General features: G+C 40.0%; 1 protein-coding gene across 2 annotated transcripts; it reads right to left on the bottom strand.

The window, feature by feature from the left end:
- Positions 1 to 643: 643 nt before the first annotated feature.
- Positions 644 to 12,849, bottom strand: FGG (fibrinogen gamma chain). 2 transcript variants are annotated; one of them, XM_043970878.1, is made up of 10 exons: positions 12,674 to 12,844; positions 12,503 to 12,547; positions 12,115 to 12,295; positions 11,919 to 12,012; positions 9,033 to 9,163; positions 7,683 to 7,816; positions 6,417 to 6,601; positions 4,464 to 4,741; positions 2,460 to 2,626; positions 644 to 1,477 (listed from the first exon to the last, which is right to left on the bottom strand). In XM_043970878.1, the coding sequence occupies exons 1-10, from the start codon at positions 12,749 to 12,751 to the stop codon at positions 1,463 to 1,465; spliced, it is 1,308 nt and encodes a 435-aa protein (XP_043826813.1). In that variant the 5' UTR covers positions 12,752 to 12,844; the 3' UTR covers positions 644 to 1,462. The 2 variants fall into 2 exon arrangements, with proteins under 2 accessions (XP_043826813.1, XP_043826812.1); XM_043970877.1 differs by lacking the exon at positions 644 to 1,477 and having other exon boundaries at positions 2,436 to 2,626; positions 12,674 to 12,849.
- Between the last annotated feature and the right edge of the window lie 5,934 nt (positions 12,850 to 18,783).

Here is an 18,783-nt window from a genome sequence, read left to right on the forward strand (position 1 = left end):
TTATAGATAAGGAAATAAAGGTCACCCCCCCCAAGAAAAGACAATTGAAACCCAGATCCTTTGACTCCAAGTAGAGTGCTTTTGCTACTAAGCCACAGAATAGAAAATTCAGCTAGCACAGTTTTTTTTCTTAAACATTCTTGTTTCATGCTTACATCTTTCTTTTTTCCTTATTTTTTAAATGCTAGAAGTGATTGACAACTAATATCATCAGTTGGAGGCAAGAAAAGAGTACTGGCTTTCGAGAAAGACAACTTATCACCTGAGTGACATTGGGCAAGTCATTTCCTATCCCTTGTGTGTTAGTTTACTCAACAGTTAAATGATAGAGAGTTAGATGATACAGTTTATGAAATCCCTTTTGCTCCATTTGCCTAGATTCTTCAAGACAAGTAGGTAATGAGCTGGCTGCTATCCCAAACTCTATCCACTGTGTTATGGCATCCCAAAGAATAGTCAATAGATGTATCATGTGTGAAACAAAGAGAATGTGACAGGGGGATTCCTCAAGCCTCTTCTCTTTGCTCATTCTCTGTGCAAGAGATCTACAACAAAGCAGAATTCTTGCACAGAAAGGAGGGCCACACAAACATAAAACGTATGAGCCCAATGCCACAAAAAAGGAAAATCCAGGCCAGTTCCATTGAATTCAATGCCAGAAATATTTATTAAGCCCCTACCGTACACAAGACTACTGTGCTGGGCAAGAAACACAATTTAGATATATAGATATATATATATGTATAAAAAAACTACTGTCCCTGCTCTCATGGAGCTTACAGTCTCATAGTCAACAATAATAGAGAATGTAGAAAGAAATATTGAAATTCAGGCATAATGTGAATGTTCCGAACATTTTAAATATGAGTGTCCCAAAAGTATGAGTGCATTTTAAGCCATTAATAGCTTGAAAATGCATGGAGACTTTTGGAACACTATGCATTACATTTCCTTGGCACTCATGGGCATTTCTTGGAATCAAAGTAGCTGTTTACATTTAGCTCTCCAAGACTTTGTGACTTGTGTTTATGACTACATAGGTCTTACACTTCTGTCACTCCTGATTACTGGTGTTTAGTCTCATTGAACTTCTATCGCAGCTTGTTGTCAACTCTTTTGATGTCAGGAGACGTGTCTTCTGCTTTTCTACAACTGCCCCATATGTTTCATTACATGCCCATCCTGTGATATAAGAAACATCTATATCCTTAAATGTGAAATATTTTGGGTTTTGGTTAAGGATCAAGTAATGGCATAGGGCATTTGTTCATGGATAAGAATTTTTTAATTGAAATGACACATAAATTATCACATGCACAAAGTTGTGACAGTTCCAATACTGCAGATCAATACTGCGAAAATGAAGTATGTGGGGCATAAGTCCACTCTCCCATTGATAAAACAAAATGTCTCTGTTCAGATAAAAGTCCTTTAAAGTATAGGTCATGTTTGGAGCCTCCTTTTAAACATCTCCAACCTATGGAAAACATTAAAAGAAAAAGAATTATAATTCTGTATTTTGAAAACAAGAGTAATTAGATACTACAAATACAAACAGGCTGCCTTAAAAATATTACCTATAGATATTCCTACAAAGAATACAAATAAACTTTAACTTTAAACAAAAAAAAATTACATATATATATATATATATATATATATATATATATATATATATATATTTGGTGAGGCAATTGGGGTTAAGTGACTTGCCCAGGGTCACACAGCTAGTAAATGTTAAGTGTCTGAGGTCGGATTTGAACTCAGGTCCTCCTGACTCCAGGGCCCCTGCTCTATCCACTGCACCACCTAGCTGCCCCTGCCTATACGTTTTTTAAACCACTATACTATATAGATGATAATTACCAAAATTTACCTTAAGGTCACTTTTGACCATAAGATTGAACTTCATTGTATAAACATAGTTTACATACGTGTATCTAGATATACACATGCATCTATTCCCTGTATACTATATATACATATATTTTACATATATGCACAAATATATACTTATATTTGTATGCATGTACATACATATGTATACTAGAAACAAACATTTTATTTTTAAAATCATTAAGCATAAACTATTTCATCATTAAGTTGTTCATCTAATAAAGCCAAAAAGCAGTAAATTTCATCCCAGGTTGAATTCAGGAGAATAATGATCAACAAGTATAGGAAATGAAAGATGAAAAGTTTAATGAAAAGGGAATTTGTTGGGGCAGCTAGGTGGCACAGTAGATAAAGCACCAGCCCTGGATTCAGGAGGACATGAGTTCAAATCTGGGATCAGATACTTGATACTTACTATATCTGTGACCCTGGGCAAGTCACTTAACCCTCATTGCCCCCGCCAATAAAAAAAAAAGAGAGAGAATTTGTCTGCCTCCCGGAATGAGTAGGACAGTGTTCAATCATTTCTTAAGAGTCTATTATAACATGTGATGCGAGCCCACCTGTTTGACTCCACCCAAGTGTTGTTGCTGGCCATCTATCGAAAGTCTGTTGAATGGAATAATCTTCATGGTAGTTTTCTTCATGGAGTACCACCTTGACTTCCAGGTAGCCCAGATAATGCCATTATCATAGCCATTGGTAGTTGATGATTTTGAGTAAGTGCCCCCTAAAATATAAATTATGCAAATATATCTTATTAAGCAGCAAATCTGTGAAATGGAAGTATGAATGTGCTATTTTCTACCATTTATAAAAATAATATGTAATATCCTCCGCTAAAGTCTTGCCTCATTGTGGCATGAAGGTGACCCTGGGTTATTAGAGGGATCCACCAGCAGGTCATAAGTGCTGGCAGATTTTCATTCAGCCAGCCCCATATATACTATCTACCTGGAGTCTAATGGTATTCTAAATTGTCCTTAACACATTTAGTGGCACTTCCTCATTGAACTTAGCAATTTTGAAATCGACATACTTGGGTCATCCTTCTAAAGGCAAGTGAGAAAGACTCATGTCTTCCCCACCATGTTTAATGGGGTAATTGGCCTATCTCCACTGGGGGTATTTAACTGAGCCAACAATAGTGTACTCCAGGAAACTGGCACTGGAGTATTGCTAACAACCTTCGCTGTAAAGAAAACAGCAAACCTCCTGTGCTTCAAAAAATGTGTTTTGTTTTTAGTGTCTAGTATAGGAGTGAGTCAGGAGTCACCAGCTTGGTACGCAGGAATGACCTTGGTCATGCAGCTTTCATGAAAGAAGCAGAAGTCAGTAGCCCATGAAGCAAGGTCCCTGGTCTAAGGGCCAACATGAGAGTGAGTTTTTCAAGAGAAAGGAGCTGAGGATATTAGGGTGCTCAAAAGCAACATGTGGGACTCTCCCTGCCTTCGGGTGGACTATCAGAGTAATGCTCTGAAGGACTGAAGTCTATATTCTCGTGGTTGACAAGGTGAATAGAATTAAAGGACCTTGAGGAAGGATTTCACTGAGAGAGCATGAGGCCTCAGGAAGCAGAAATATACACAAAATTGGCTGTTAATGCTACCTCTCTTTTTGTTCTTCCTACCCATGTACCCATTGCTCTCCCAGCACCTCTATATCCACCATGTCCTCTGCTCTATTGCCCACATTTCCAAATAATAATTTCTGTCTTGGGCCTTTTGTGACCCCCCCCTTTCATCAAAAAAAAGCACCCTTTAACTCATTCCTGGGCAGCTAGGTGGTGCAGTGGATAGAGCACCGGCCCTGGAGTCAGGAGGACCTGAGTTCAAATCCGGCCTCAGACACTTAACACTTACTAGCTGTGTGACCCTGGGCAAGTCACTTAACCCCAAATGCCTCACTTAAAAAAAAAAAGTGATGTAAAAAAACTCATTCCTGCAGGAACTTGCTGACTACCATGTAAGTGATAAGACAAACACATACACATACATATACATACAGATGTACATATATGTATACATATATATGCTAATATGGTTTTGAGCACTTACAGATTCTACTACTCAGATGACCAGTATACTTAATAAGGGAGGGGATAACTTCTAGAAACAGTGCAGTAATTACAAAGAATAATTTTGAGGGTGAAAATTGTATAGCCCATGAGAAATCATATGGACTGATATTTCACAGCAGTTAGATACCCCATGATAGGGCCAAGCCTAAGGCTTAGCTAGGTTTTATCCTGTGTTGATCCTGAAAAGAAAAGGAAAAACAATAGTAAAAGTACCTATCTATCTCTTAACTATTTTTCACTCTGCATTAAAAAAAGGATCATAGCGTTCATACTTGTGAAATACTTAGTAATTTTCTAGTCTATCCCCCTTATTTCACACATGAGGAAGCTGAGATCAAAGATGGCAAGTGACTTCCTGGGGTCATAGAGAAAGGAAGAATCAGATTTTAATCTAGGCCCTCTGATTCCAAATCCATGATAGCACACTGGTATTCATTGCCTTTCATGAAAACAACATACTGACCCAGGAAAGAAGAGATGGCCATACCTTGGTAGTAGACACCATTGAGGTGACCCGCATGACATTTGTTCATCCACCAGCCAGAGCCATCCTGTTCAGCGCAGTTGCCCTCAAACTTATCATTGTCATTGTCCCAGGTACTGAACTGCATGCCAAGGTGGGAGGTGAAGAATTTGTCACTTGGATCATCGCCAAAATCAAAACCATCAAAGGCATCTCCTGCATCTCCTCCAATGAAATAGCCGTAGGTCAGCCGGTACTTGTCTGCTTCAGGACCCACCTTGAACATGGCATAGTCAGCCGTGCTATGGAAAAGGGAATAGACCCATCAATCACCTCTACCCCATAGCTTTTCAAAACCTTCATTTGTACATAGTATCATTTTTTTGGAGATATCAGCATTATTCCTAGAGGTTGTCAAGGTGTTTATACGTGAAGTACTCATTTATACTTAAATTTCTAGCAACATAAAATAGATATATGGGGCAGTTTAGAAATGGGCAACACTCATGCTGGTTCTACAATATCTCATGGCAACCAGGAGATACCCTTGCCCCCCAAAGAAAATATTATTCATCTACAAATATGGTCTAGACTCAATGCAATTCAACAATAATTTATTAAGCACCTACTATGTACAGGGCTGTGTGCTACACTGAAGCCAGAAATCCAGATATTTTGAAGAGCTGAAAAACTGACTGAATTTTTCAGCGTTGTCTAGATATTTGGCATCATGTAGACAGAACCCTAGTGGACCATGGCTATTTCCTCAGTCATTACTTCTTGGTTTTTCAAGCTTAGAAAACTTGAGAGTATGATAAAGTTAGCATTGTTATCCCGTGAAAAAGTTAAGTTATTTTCCTAGAAATGTGGACTTTAGAAGTCGCCAAAGGTATTGTCTTTGCCACATGTATGAGTGTAGTGATGTTACTCAATTGGCATGCTCATCCTGCTGGGAGTTGGAGGACAGGCACACTCTGGGGGCATTGGGAAAAGTACAGATAATCCTGCTTGCAATGACACATGAAATTTCCAGGTTAGGGAAAGGGATTTGTAAAGGAGGGATAACGTGGAGGAAAATAGGTATTTACCATTGAAGCTGCTCATATAAAATACTCAGTTTCTTCATTGGTGTGCAATGTTTAAAGAATGGGGATTTGTGAGAGGAAAAGCTCTACTTTGGTAATATTTCTACAGTAAAAGCTGACGAGTTTGACACAGAATTGATTTCTTCATTCTACTGATATATTAAAATTGCTCCATTTAGAACTATTTTAATGGTATAAGCAGGGAATTCAGCACAAAAGGATGTATGAGGGGCAGCTAGGTGGTGCAGTGGATAGAGCACTGGCCCTGGAGTCAGGAGAACCTGAATTCAAATCCGGCCTCAGACACTTAACACTTACTAGCTGTGTGACCCTGGGCAATTCACTTAACCCCCATTGCCTCACTAAAAAAAAATCAAACAAACAAAAAAAGGATGTATGTTTCCATGACTTAAACTGATCAAAGCAATCACTGCTCCTTTAATGAGTTAGGAAAATACAAAGATGTGAGATGTCCCATGCTACCCTTGCACCTCATTGTTGTGATTTTTGTGGATACCAGGGCACTGAACCTCTAAGAATTGGCTTATATCTCCAAGCTTTTTAGCTGGAACCAGTCCTCTCTCCATTAAATAGCCCAAGAACCAAATGAATTACTATGAGGAGGGCTGAGTGCCACTTTGCATTTGCCTTGCTGGTTTGTCATGCTGCTCTATGGCAAACACCTAACAAAAGCCACCAGGGCTCCAGGGACTCCAGGGAGTCTGTTGCCTTAAGATGTCCCCCTTTTTTGGTGAGGCAATTGGGGTTAAGTGACTTGCCCAGTGTCAAGTGTCTGAGGCCAGATTTGAACTCAGGTCCTCCTGAAACCAAGGCAGGTACTCTATCCACTGTGCCATCTAGCTGCCCCCAAGATGCCCCTTTTAAACTGTACCTTCTTTTGCCAGACCAGTCTTCCAATTCTATTCTTAATGCATATGGAATTGTTGTCTGGGTGCTTAGAAGGTGAATCTTTTCATTTCCCAGCCAAAACTCAGTGTTGCCATTCGGAGACAGATGTCCAAATCCTTCCTTATACTGAACCCAGTTTTTCTTGAAGTCCAGGCTCCCATCCAATCTCTAAGAGGATATTTACAAAGGCAAAAGCAGATGATTAGTGACCAACAAATTCATACTGTTACAGCTTCATTTTAAAATATTGGTAAATGGATAGATTATTTAGGTGCTATGAGTCAGGACTCAGACTATAGATTCTTGTTTTTATCAAAGGGGATCATTCTGTGTTCTGTCTAAAACATCTAACAACCAGAGGTTCCAGCTCCTATTTCTTCGATAGAATAGTTGAAGCAGGACGTATAATACAGGATTTGTGGGTGACAGGAATCTTAATAAATATCTAGTCCAGAGCTGTAAGTAGTCATTTCAGGGTCTAGGATCAATTTTGTAATGCATATTGTGAAAATAATATAATAAGTAAGAAAAATTCAGTTGTGGGGAAGGTTAATGACTATAGAAGCTTCTATGTGGCAGAATGACTGTATGTTCTAAATTTCATTGCCCCAAGGCAAGGCCCCAGCCATCCTACCTTAGTTGTAGCTCTGATCTTAATGTTACAGTTTAGGAAACTGAGGCCAAAAGAGGTGAAGTGACTTGACCAAGGCCAAGCAGACAATAAATCTCAGAGTAGGGATTTAATACAGGTCTACTGGCTTCAAATGCCATTATGCTAGATTGGTAAAAGTAGTTGATGGTATAGGCGTTTGAGTGTCATGACTGAACCTTCTGGAAGACTGTACCTTCTTGTAGCAGCCTGAACTTTTCTAAGTTATTTTTCTAGTCCTATGTTTTAAGATGGCATGATATTAAAATGAGAGTGGACATTGGAGGTTAAAGTTTTCTTGAAAGAAAGCAAAAATAGTGATGAGAAAGAGGAGGAAAAGGAGGAAGAGAAGGAGGAGAAGAAGGAAAAAAGAAAAAGGAAGAGGAGGAGAAGATGAAGGAAGGAGGAGAAAAAGAAGAAGAAGAAGAAGAAGAAGAAGAAGAAGAAGAAGAAGAAGAAGAAGAAGAAGAAGAAGAAGGGAGAAAGGAGGAGAAAGAAGGAGAAAAGGAGGAGGAGGAGAGAAAGGATAAAGGGGAAGCATAAAAAAAGACCAGGAAGGGGAGAGAGAGGAGAGGAAGAGGAGGAAGAATAATAATATACCTTCTGAAGCACAGTCCATCCATTGCCTGCTGAATCTATCTCGCAATAGACCAAGAACTGAGTCTTGGCTTTTAATGGCTTGACAAAGTAAAGACCGCTTACTGAGGCCCCCTTGTTTGCAATGTCTTGACAATCTGTTGGAAAATTAGGTTGATATCAGTCACTGAAGTTTCTCTTGTTTCATTCTGGGGGCATATTCTGGGAAGGACTTGGACAAGCTGGAGCTCATTCAGAGGATGGTCAGGACAGGAAGGGAGTTTGACATTAGGCTGTTTGAGGATTTTCTAAACCATCTGAGAATGTTTATCAGGGAAGCCTTGGTGGGACTAGGGAAGGATAGCTGGCTTCAAGTATTTGTAAGGCTATCATCTGGAAGGTAGATTAGACTTTGTTCTGCTTGGACCCAAAGAGCAGAACTAGGAGCAATAGTAGAATTTGCAGAGAAGCAGATGTAAAGAAAAACCTCCTGACTATTAGCACTTTCGTGAAACAGGCTGCCTCCAAATCTAGTTGGTTCCCTATCACTGAAGGGTTTCTAAGCAGAAGCTGAATGATTGATTATCCAAGTGATCATAGATTAAATTCTTGTGCTATGGGGCAGCTAGATGGTGCAGTGGATAAGCACTGGCCCTGGATTCAGGAGTACCTGAGTTCAAATCCAGCCTCAGACACTTACTAGTTGTGTGACCCTGGGCAAGTCACTTAACCCCAATTGCCTCACCAAAAAAAAATTTAATTTAAATTAAATTAAATTCTTGTGCCAGTATAGGTTAAAATAAATAGTCTTGGGATTTTTTTTTCCAGTCTTAGAATCCTGAGACCATAGTTTAGAATGCCTTCAGTATCTTAAGGCCAGGCTTATTATTTCCTCAAAATTGCACAGTGTTTTCGTTCCCTGAAAGAAGATGGATGTGCTATAATTCCTTCCGAACCACCTAAACAGTAAATCATTTGGTTGACTAATACTTATTAAATATCTTCTTTGTGATCTGTACTGTGCTAAGCATTGTGGGTACAAAGAAGGTGTTCACAGTCTAGAGAAGGCAGCATTCAAATAACTATGGACACAGAAGGCTAACCAAGCTAAACTGGGGCTGGTCTCAAAGGGAAAGCACTAAGATTAAGGAGAAAGGCTTTTTGCAGAAAGTCAAGAAGCCAGGGGCTTTTCAGGCAGGGGCAGCCAGTGACAACGCTGAGAGTCGGGACATGGTATGTCTCTTGTGAGGAACAGCAAGGAGGTCAGTGTCACTGGGTTGTCGAGTAGTGAAACATTCCCCCATAGAGTGATCTATGGTTGGCACTCTGCCTCCCCTTCCCAAAAACTGATCCTAGAATTAATATCCCACTCACCTTTTCCAGTGGTTTCTTGTATTTGAACTGAATCTCTACAAGGCTCCTGACATTTGGCTTCAAGCTCAGCTGCCTTTTGTTTCAATTGATTAATCTTTTGGTTGTTTGAAAGCAACATATCTTGCAAATACCTACAAGCAAAACCCAAAACAAAACAAAACACCAAAATAAGATAATTGAGGCCCTGTTTGACCCTAATAATTGTCTCTCTCTTTCACAAATGTTGCTTTGTGTTCCCAAGAATTACCCAAGACAGAATTGTTCATTTCTCTCTTCTGGCAAAAATTGTAAAATGACATAGATGGGGTTGAGGGGAAGCACCCTAATTTTTTTTTAATGTATAAGGTATTTTATTTTTTCCGTTACATGTAAAGATAGTTCTCAACTTTTGTTTATACAAGCTTTACAATTTCAGATTTTTCTCCCTCCCTTCCCTCCCTTCCCCCTCCCCTAGACAGCAGGTAATCTGATATAGGTTATATCTATATATCTCTATACATATAGATATAGATATAGATAAGCACCCTAATTTTAATGGGGGAAAATGAAGAAATATAACAGTGACCATTAAGACTGGGGTTTACTTTCTTTTCTTCTTTCTTTCTTTCTTTTTTTTTGCAGAGCAATGAAGGTTAAGTGACTTGCTCAGGATCACACAACTAATAAGTGTCAAGTGTCTGAGGCAGGATTTGAACTTAGGTCCTCCTGAATCCAGGGCTGGTGCTTTATCCATTGCACCACCCAGCTGCCCCATGGGATATACTTTTGATGTGGATGTCTGCACCTATGTGGCAGGTATGAAAGAATGAACTCTCTGCTCCACAAGCAAAGAGCCTTGGGGCTCATTTTGATCTTCCTTTTCACCAGCAAGAATGAACATAAGGGGCAGCAGGTAGGCATCAACATAGGCAAAAAATGAAGATACCACATACTGAAAGGGTACTAGATTTGAAGTAAGAGAGTTGTGTTCAAATCCTGGCCCTTCCACTTAGAATCTGTGTGATCTTGGGCAAGTCACCAAACCCCTTAGGCACTTCTTTGGCAAAATGAGGGCCCTGGATTAGTTGAGCACTGGGATCCCTACCAGCCTTGTATCTAGGATGGTCTTTTGGGCTTGAATAAAATGAACACATCAAGTAATTCGAGATTAGCTCACATTTCTATCACACTTTAAAGTTTGTAAAAAAAATTTCCCACGATCACTATATGGAAAAGGTAGCATAAATATTATACCCGTTTTACACAATAGAAAAAATTCTTAGAGAGGAGACCTAACATCCCACATCACACAACTCTGAGTTATGTCATTCAGTACTTAAACCTAGCTTTTTGGACTTCAAATCCAGCATGGTTCCCATGATGCTGTGCCCCCTCCCAAGAAAGTAGGTCAGCAAATCAAGCACGTTCATATACCTACTAACTACTCATTCATTTTCATATATGCAGGAGCCCAATTTGAGGGGACTTGGGTCTAATTATATGGAGATGACACCTATCTGGGACCTCATTCTTATAGGAGAATATGCTATTGACCTTTCCTGCAGAATAGAGCTGTAGAAGTCCAATACCTCCCTTTGAAATGTCTTCCTGACATTCGCTAATCTGTCACTAAGGATGAATGAACCCCAAAGTGTCTGGGGTTTGTTATATTCCCTTGCCACTGCACCTTTAGGACCAATGGCACTTTCCATCAAATCTACAGGTGAGGCTTCCTATATGCTTTGTTTCCTCCATTAGAATTTTAATTCATTGGCAACAGGGAATGGCTTGTTTTTCTCTTTATAATTCTTGCACTTAGCTTAGTGCCTGCCACATAATAAGCAATTAAGAAGTCCTTTTGTAGGCGTGGCTAGGTGGCGCAATGGATAGAGCACTGGCCCTGGAGTCAGGAGGACCTGAGTTCAAATCCGACCTCAGACACTTGACACTTACTAGCTGTGTGACCCTGGGCAAGTCACTTAACCCCCATAGCCAGAAGAAGAAGAAGAAAGTCCTTTTGTTCATTCTTTAATTCATGTACCATTTCTCCCAAAGTCCTAGGCTATTTTATTTATTTATTTGTTTGTTTATTTTTCCGGGGCAATGAGGGTTAAGTGACTTGCCCAGTGACTTGCCCACACAGCTAGTAAGTGGCGTGTCTGAGTCCAGATTTGAACTCAGGTCCTCCTGAATCCAGGGCCGGTGCTTTATCAACTGCACCACCTAGCTGCCCCCTGGTCCTAGGCTATTTTAAAAACAACCTACAAGAGCAATCAAAGTAAATTTCCTGTGACCCCAATACCCCTTCAAAGGCTCAAAAATAAATAAATAAATAAGGCTATAGTGCCACATTTTAAAAGTCCATTTTAATATTCCATGAACTTGAACATGAGATATGACACCAGTGGAAAAAATTACATTTGGACAATGGCAATCATAGGGAAGTGAAGGCCTCAAGAAGACCTCTCCCTTATGGAGGACTAGAGGACGGTAAGACCACAGAAACATGTCTAGAGCTTGAAGGGATCTTAGAGGTCTCTCACTTAAATTCCCTCCTTTTATAGCTGAGAATTTTGTGGATCAGAGATGAAATGATCCCTCCAACACCACACTGTGAGTAAAATCAGAGTAAGGATTTGAACCTGGGTCCTACTGAATCCAAGCTTAGTGCTCTTTCCACTGCCCATAGACTGATATGAAAAAAGGAAAAAAAATAACACAATACAAATTTCTATGGCATTGAAATTCTTCCCTGTGGTATATGTGAAATAATCAGGCATATTACCAGTTTCAGTATTTGAAAAAAGAAAAAAATAGACAAGGAAAATATCCCTCCCAGCAGCAAGTAACATTGGATTAGGAATAGAGTAGCCTTTTAAAACAAGTTTTATAAGCCAAAGTCCTTACTTAATACTGTTTCCATGTGTGATAACCAATGCTTCATATTTCATAATCTCATCAATCATCTTCCTTGACTTCTGAGTAACATCACCGATCACATCTGCAGAAAGGGAAACACACACAGAAAACACATCAATCAGGCAAAGGAAAGGGGGGGATGGCTATTTTCTCTCTATTTTTCCAACTTTGTGCCTGTTCTTACTTTGAGGTCTTGGATCAGGAGTCTGGCCGATTTGGATTTTCTGGATCAGCAGTGTGGATTCTGCTGTCTTATTATCAATATCCCTCAAGGTTTCTTCCATGTGCCTTAAGTCCTGGTCTATGGTGGTTTGGTATTTGTTTAAGAAATCTGCAATCCCGCAAGTAGTTGGGCAATAGCTACCCTGCAACATAACCAGAAAAGTGCATTTTTCCAAATACATATACAATAGCTGAGAGCTCAGAATGGAATCCCCCAGGATTCTAACCACAGCGACAAACAAACCCCAGTTACCTAAACCCAGTCATTTCCTATGCCAAATGGCCTGGGTTTCTTGCCATATAGGCCCCCTCCTTGTCAAACACAAATCAAAAGACACAGGACTACTTACAAATCGCTCATCTAAAATGCAGCAGTTGTCTTTGGTGGCAAAATACTGTGGAAGGGAAACAACAGGAATTTCACTAGCTGGTCACCATATTTTTGTGATTCAATTCTGAAAATTGTATTATATATTATGTATATATATATGTTATAATAGTAATGGGGTAGTCACACTTACTGCTTGGCATGTTGAAAAGAGTAAGAGTAACGTGGAGCAATGCAGAGCTAACCTCCGGGGATGCCAGGACAACTGCATAGTGGCTGGAATGCTCTGCCCTTCTGTCCCCTGTCTGCAGAGCAAGCCTCTGTTAAAGCACCTCACTCTCTTCCTACCCTTTTATGTGAACTCCAAGGATGATGCTGGCCACAGTCTGTCAAAGCAGCTACTAAAAAGACCAAGAGCCAATCAAGGGGCTGACTTACCAGAAGGGTGGGGAAACCTTTCCTCTCTCTCTCTTTGTTCCTATCTTGGGCTCCAGCCTAACCTCCCACAGATTCCCAGATTTTGCTTACAGGTTCCTGCTCCTCCCCCCTCATTGTCACACCCCGCCCCTTGGTCAAAGCCAACCTTTTCCCTCTGAAGCAACAGTATCCTGAAAGCCTGGTCAAGCATTAGCTGTTGCCCTATGGAGAAGACAAAGGACGAGGAAGCTGCGTGAAGCAACCACTTCCCAGACATGATGAGATAACAGTGTGGTGTGACCTAGAATGGAATGGATCCAGCCTGAATTTAGGAAGGTGCCCAGGGTCATTACATTCCAACCTACTTTTTAAATGTTCCTTCCTAAGCCTTAGGATGGGATCAATCGATAGACATTTGTGCCAAGAGAGGAGGGTTATGGGATAGGAGTGAGGTATGAAGAGGACACTTGTTGTCCACCCCACACACACTTGATGTGCCAAGTTCTCAGTCCTGCCAGAAGTGGGTATTCAAGGCATCTTCTCTCTATTTTCTCAGCAGCAGAAGAAGTGATGGGTAGTCTCAGAGTGCAACCCCTAACCTCTACCAAGCTGCATATAGCCATATGTGCTATAAGATCCCAATACCACTGGGATCGATTCTTCCCTATGGATTGAATCAATCAATTTACAATTATTTATTAAGTGCCCACTGTGTGTGCCAGCTACTCTACTAAGTGCAAAGGATACAAGCACAAAGAATGAAACAATCAGAACTTGCAATGAGTTTCCAGGGAGAGGATAAGGAGGGGAGATGAAGGTACCAGGCACAGGGGCTTGGTTTTATAGTCCAGGAAGTTAGGAGTAGATCCTGGACGGGAATGAAAGCTGGGCAGCCTGGGCCCCTTCACAAAATAGAGGTGCCCAGAGGAACTCACCAATGGGAGAAGGAGGCAGGTCTGGCAGGGTGAGAAGCCTGCATGGACAGCTAGATGTTCCAGAGTGAGGAGGCCTCAACTGCTCAGGAAAGTTCTAGGATTCTATAGCAACTGAGGCATGGTTTTGAAATTCTGAAAGCCAAGAGCAGGGCAAGGAAACCAATCAGGAGGCGTTTGCAGTTACTTAGATGACAGGTGATCAGAGTGTGAAGTGTTAGTTTTAAGTTCAGTCAAGGAAAGGGATCTCTCCCTTACTCTTTTTTTTTTTTTAAGTGAGGCAGTTGGGGTTAAGTGACTTGCCCAGGGTCACATAGCTAGTAAGTGTTAAGTGTCTGAGGCCGGATTTGAACTCAGGTCCTCCTGACTCCAGGGCCAGTGCTTTATCCACTGCGCCCCCTTGCTGCCCCCTCTCCCTTACGCTTGGCTGGTTTCTCGAGGACCCCAGGTCTCAGTGATAGAGCATCCGTACTCTTTTCGTCTATGCCAAGGCTGGGAAAAGCCAGTCACCAAAAATCTGGACAAGAACATGGATTTGAAGAAGGAGGACATAGAACTCTGAGGATCTAGACATAGCAATACTTTCCCTTCGTAGGGGGAAAGCAGGCTCACCATCCCCTGTCAGGATGTTGGGGTTTGATGTTCTCATAGTGTGATTCAATGGATAAAGACCCATCTCACCAGGATGGCTTCTGGTTTAGACCAAGGAAGGGACTGTGTATCTTACTGAGTACATACGGAGAAGCTTTTCATTAGAAATTTGGGGGCAGCTAGGTGGCGCAGTGGATAGAGAGCACTGGCCCTGGAGTCAGGAGGACCTGAGTTCAAATCCAGCCTCAGACACTTAACACTTACTAGCTGTGTGACCCTGGGCAAGTCACTTAACCCCAATTGCCGCACTAAAAAAAAAAGAAAGAAAGAAAGAAAAAGAAATTTGACCGTGAATTGTGGGAGCTATAGAAACTCATGCCTATTGCTAAGGCACATGGGGATACAGTGTCCATTAATGGAATATATCTGCACCAATGGAATCACAGATCTTTGAAGTGCTGAGGCATATGATAGCATATGGCTATATAATTATAAGTATTTTTAGTTCTCTTGGTCCATATTTCATTTTTGTATAATGAGGAATTTCATGAACATTGACAAATGTATTACTGGGAGAAATGCAATAGAAGATGCAGTGAATTCATAACTCCCATTGCTACAGATTCACGTGGATGTTTACTCAATACCTCTTCATAAGTCATTGCAGACCCATGTTGTAGTCGAAAGAAAACTGCCTCAGGAGTCCGGATACCTGAGGTTTTATCCCAGCTCTGACTTTCTTACCTGCTTTGCAGTTTGGGCAAGTCATCGCATGACTTGAATCTTAACTTCTTCTTCTGCAAAAGGAGGAAGTTGGATTGGATGATTCCAAACAGGGCATGCCAGAGGCAATCTACTAAACTAGATGATCCTTGAGTGTCAGGCTTGTTTTATTTAACTTTGTATTTCCTACGAGGCCAACTGCAGTGTACATAAGTAGATAGAAGGTGCTTAAGAAATGGTCATGAATGAATTAAATGTCTTTTAAATTTCAGACTATTGCATTTCCAGTAGTTCAAATGCAAAATGAGTGATATGAGGCAGCTAGGTGGGATGGTGGATAAAGTATATGATTTGGAGTCAAGAAAGACCTGAGCTCGAATCTCATCTCAGGTACTTACTAGCTCAGTTATCCTGAGCAAGTCACTTAACCTCTATGTGCCTTAGTTTTTTTCACCTGTAAGGTGGGAATAATAATAATAATAATAATAATATATATTTCATATGGTTGTTGTGAAAAGCAAATTAAGTGCTATTTAATTTTATTTTTAAATATTTTGTTAAATATTAAATGTAGTATTTAATTAAAATAGTATTTGTAAAGCACAGATCCTCTAGGACTTAGAGCTGGAAGGGAAATTGGAGGTCATCTGGTCCAACTCCTTCAACTTCAATTAATTTACCCTTTGCCAATTGTTTTTTTTATGGGAGGAAAGATGAAAGCAATTAACAGATGTGAAGTGATTTGTTCAGTCATAAATCAATTCTGAGTCCATGGCAGAGATGCATCAGAATTCAGGTTCTCACTTTAGTCTTTTATTCATCCCAACAAATTATTCTGCTACCTGCTACCTCCTTGAATGCTTGTAATTCCATAAAAAAAATATTACTTTAGTCTACCAAGCCATAATCTTTTGTGGACATATATTAAATGTCCTTGTGAACAAATAATGCCAACTTTTGTTTGTTTGTTTGTTTTTGTCTGAAACTCTGTTTTCATTGGTGGAGGACAAATGTTCTGCCATTTATAATCTCAGAAAAACGTCCTCAGGCCCTGAGATGTTAAGTGCTTTTTCAAGGTCGTAGAGCAGTCTTACCCCCAGGTTATTATGCCTCCAAGTCCAACTCTCTCCATCTATGCCATTTCCCACAAAAATCTTAGCCTTTTGGGGCAGCTAGGTGGCGCAGTGGATAGAGCACCGGCCTTGGAGTCAGGAGTACCTGAGTTCAAATCCAGCCTCAGACACTTAAACACTTACTAGCTGTGTGACCCTGGGCAAGTCACTTAACCCCAATTGCCTCACTAAAAAAAAAAAAAAAAAAAAAATTCTTAGCCTTTTCCCCTAAGATCATCAACTTCAAACTAGGAGAGACCATAAAGACTTTTGATTTTAGTGATTAGAGCAAAATCATTTGTCCCAAGTTATACAGGTAGGAAGTACCAGAGGCTCGATTCAAACTCAGGTCCCCTGCCTCAGCATCCAGGATGCCCTTTCTACTGCACTACAATTCCTCCAGTTGTCGCTAATCTTTTTTTTCTTCCTTTTCTTTTCCCATAAAAGTATTTTATGATTTTCCAGTTACATATAGAGATAGTTTTCAACATTTATTTTCATAAAATTTCTAGTTTCAAATTTTTCTCCCTCCCTCCCTCTCCCCAAGACAGCAGATGCATAACCTTTTGGCCTAAATGATTCTTCTTTGTAAGATCATTGTTGATCTATTATATTTTCTCAAGACTAACCTTGTGATATAGTTGTTGCTAATCTTATAGAAAGACAGTAATATAGAGACAGAAAGAACTTCTGGAAGTAACTTTACCAACCTCCTCTCTCCCTCTCAATAATGGATATTTCTCTTAGAAAGGTTCTAAGTATGATTTTATATTTATAATCTGACCTTTGCCCTCGTGTGTTAGCAACTCTTTTTGACCCAATACAACTTCATCCCCCTCACTTAATGATATTCTGTTGAGTTCATGTGAATTAGATATCTTTGTGGAGATGCACAATGGGCTGGCTTTTATACAATGCTTGGGACTTGTGAAACATCCCACAATGCAAACACTGGCTTCTGGTCCAGTTCAAAAGGTTCAGAAGATTTAAGATGACCCTTGAGTATGTGTGTTCTGTTGTACTAATCACACAAATGAATGAACTCAATTCTCCAGGGAAGTCTTAATACCAACCCTCTCCTCTGCCTATGATTCAGTCTACTGTGCAAAATAATCACCCACTATTTATTTGTCCAAGGTGGTAGCAGAGTCTTTCCTGATGTGTTGCCTAGAATGTTAGACTTGGAAGTCAAGAAGATCTGACTTCAAATCTTGCCTCACACATATGAATGTGTATGATGCCTGCTCAAGGGACTCAACCTCTTTTTACCTGTTCCTTCATTTTATAAAAGGGAATGGGGCAGCTAGGTGGCGCAGTGGACAAAGCACCAGTCCTGGATTCAGGAGGACCTGAGTTCAAATCTGGCATCAGACACTTTGACACTTACTAGCTGTGTGACCCTGGGCAAGTCACTTAACCCTCATTGCACCCCCCCAGAAAAAAAGAAAGAAAGAAAAAGAGAATAGTAAGAATAACACCTACCTCTAAGAGTTGTTATGAAGATCAGGTGAGATTTTATATATATATAGTTTTGCAAACCTTAAAGCACTATACATATATTAGTTATGATTATGAGAATCTTAAGTCTTAAATCTTAGTCCTTACCTCAGAGGGTTGCTGTAAGGATCTAATGACATGATGTATATGGAATTCTTTGGAAACGTTAAAAACACTCTAAAATGGCAGATGTTTTTTTGCTTGTTTGTTTTTTACTATTCTTTTATTGGGCTCAGAACATTTGCTTGCTGCTTTTGGTGGCTGTCCAAAAGAAGTATAATGTATGCCCCAATGGGCTGAGTTAAGCAGGGTTTTGAATAATGTTAATAGGGTGTGTGGGGGGTGTTGGGGGAATGGAATTTACATAGCACTTTAAAGTTAGCAAAGACCTTTCTACAGATTTTCTCACTTAAGCCTTTGAGCCTCACCACAACCCTGTAGGTTAAGTACTAAGAATATTATTATTCTCATTTTGCAGATGAGAAACTGGGATCCTGAGAAATGGAGAGACCCACTCATGATCCCATGGCTAGTAGGTGTTAGAGGCCGATTTGAATTGAAATATTCCTGACTCCCATGTCAGGACTCTAGCCTTGACTCTAGGAATTTGGGGAAATATAGTGACCTATTCTTATAGTTTCCACAAAGGATGACTAGCCTGTAGTTTACTGACAATTGTGTGACCTAATTTCAGTCTAGTAACACTTAGATTAATTAATGTTGAACAAACTGTGTTCTTTCATGCTTTGACAATTCTGATGAGAAATAAATGATTAATGATTAATGAAATACTGGAAGTGAGATCATTTCTTAAATTGGGGTTTACTCCATGTACAAGGTTAGTCTTGACAAAATAGAATAGATAAACAATGATTTTACAAAGAAGATTAATTTAGGCCAAAAGGCTATGCATCTGACATCTTATTATTTGTTTTGGAAACAACAGTTTCTACTGCCAAGCTATACTGTAATTGCTGAATGTGATCATTTGTTGTCACCCCACATGAACTAAACAAACCATTAACATTAAG

Source organism: Dromiciops gliroides, chromosome 6, assembly GCF_019393635.1.
Source record: "Dromiciops gliroides isolate mDroGli1 chromosome 6, mDroGli1.pri, whole genome shotgun sequence".
Classification (NCBI taxonomy): domain Eukaryota; kingdom Metazoa; phylum Chordata; class Mammalia; order Microbiotheria; family Microbiotheriidae; genus Dromiciops; species Dromiciops gliroides.

Bases quoted from the DNA above. Each gene is read 5' to 3' on its own strand.
- FGG (XM_043970877.1), bottom strand. From the start codon at position 12,751: ATGCAGTTGTCCTGGCATCCCCGGAGGTTAGCTCTGCATTGCTCCACG. The intron at 7,817-9,032 runs GTGAGTGGGATA...ATTTTCCAACAG, and splicing joins ACAAGAAACCACTGGAAAAG to ATTGTCAAGACATTGCAAAC. The intron at 6,602-7,682 runs GTATATTATTAT...ATATCCTCTTAG, and splicing joins GATGGACTGTGCTTCAGAAG to AGATTGGATGGGAGCCTGGA.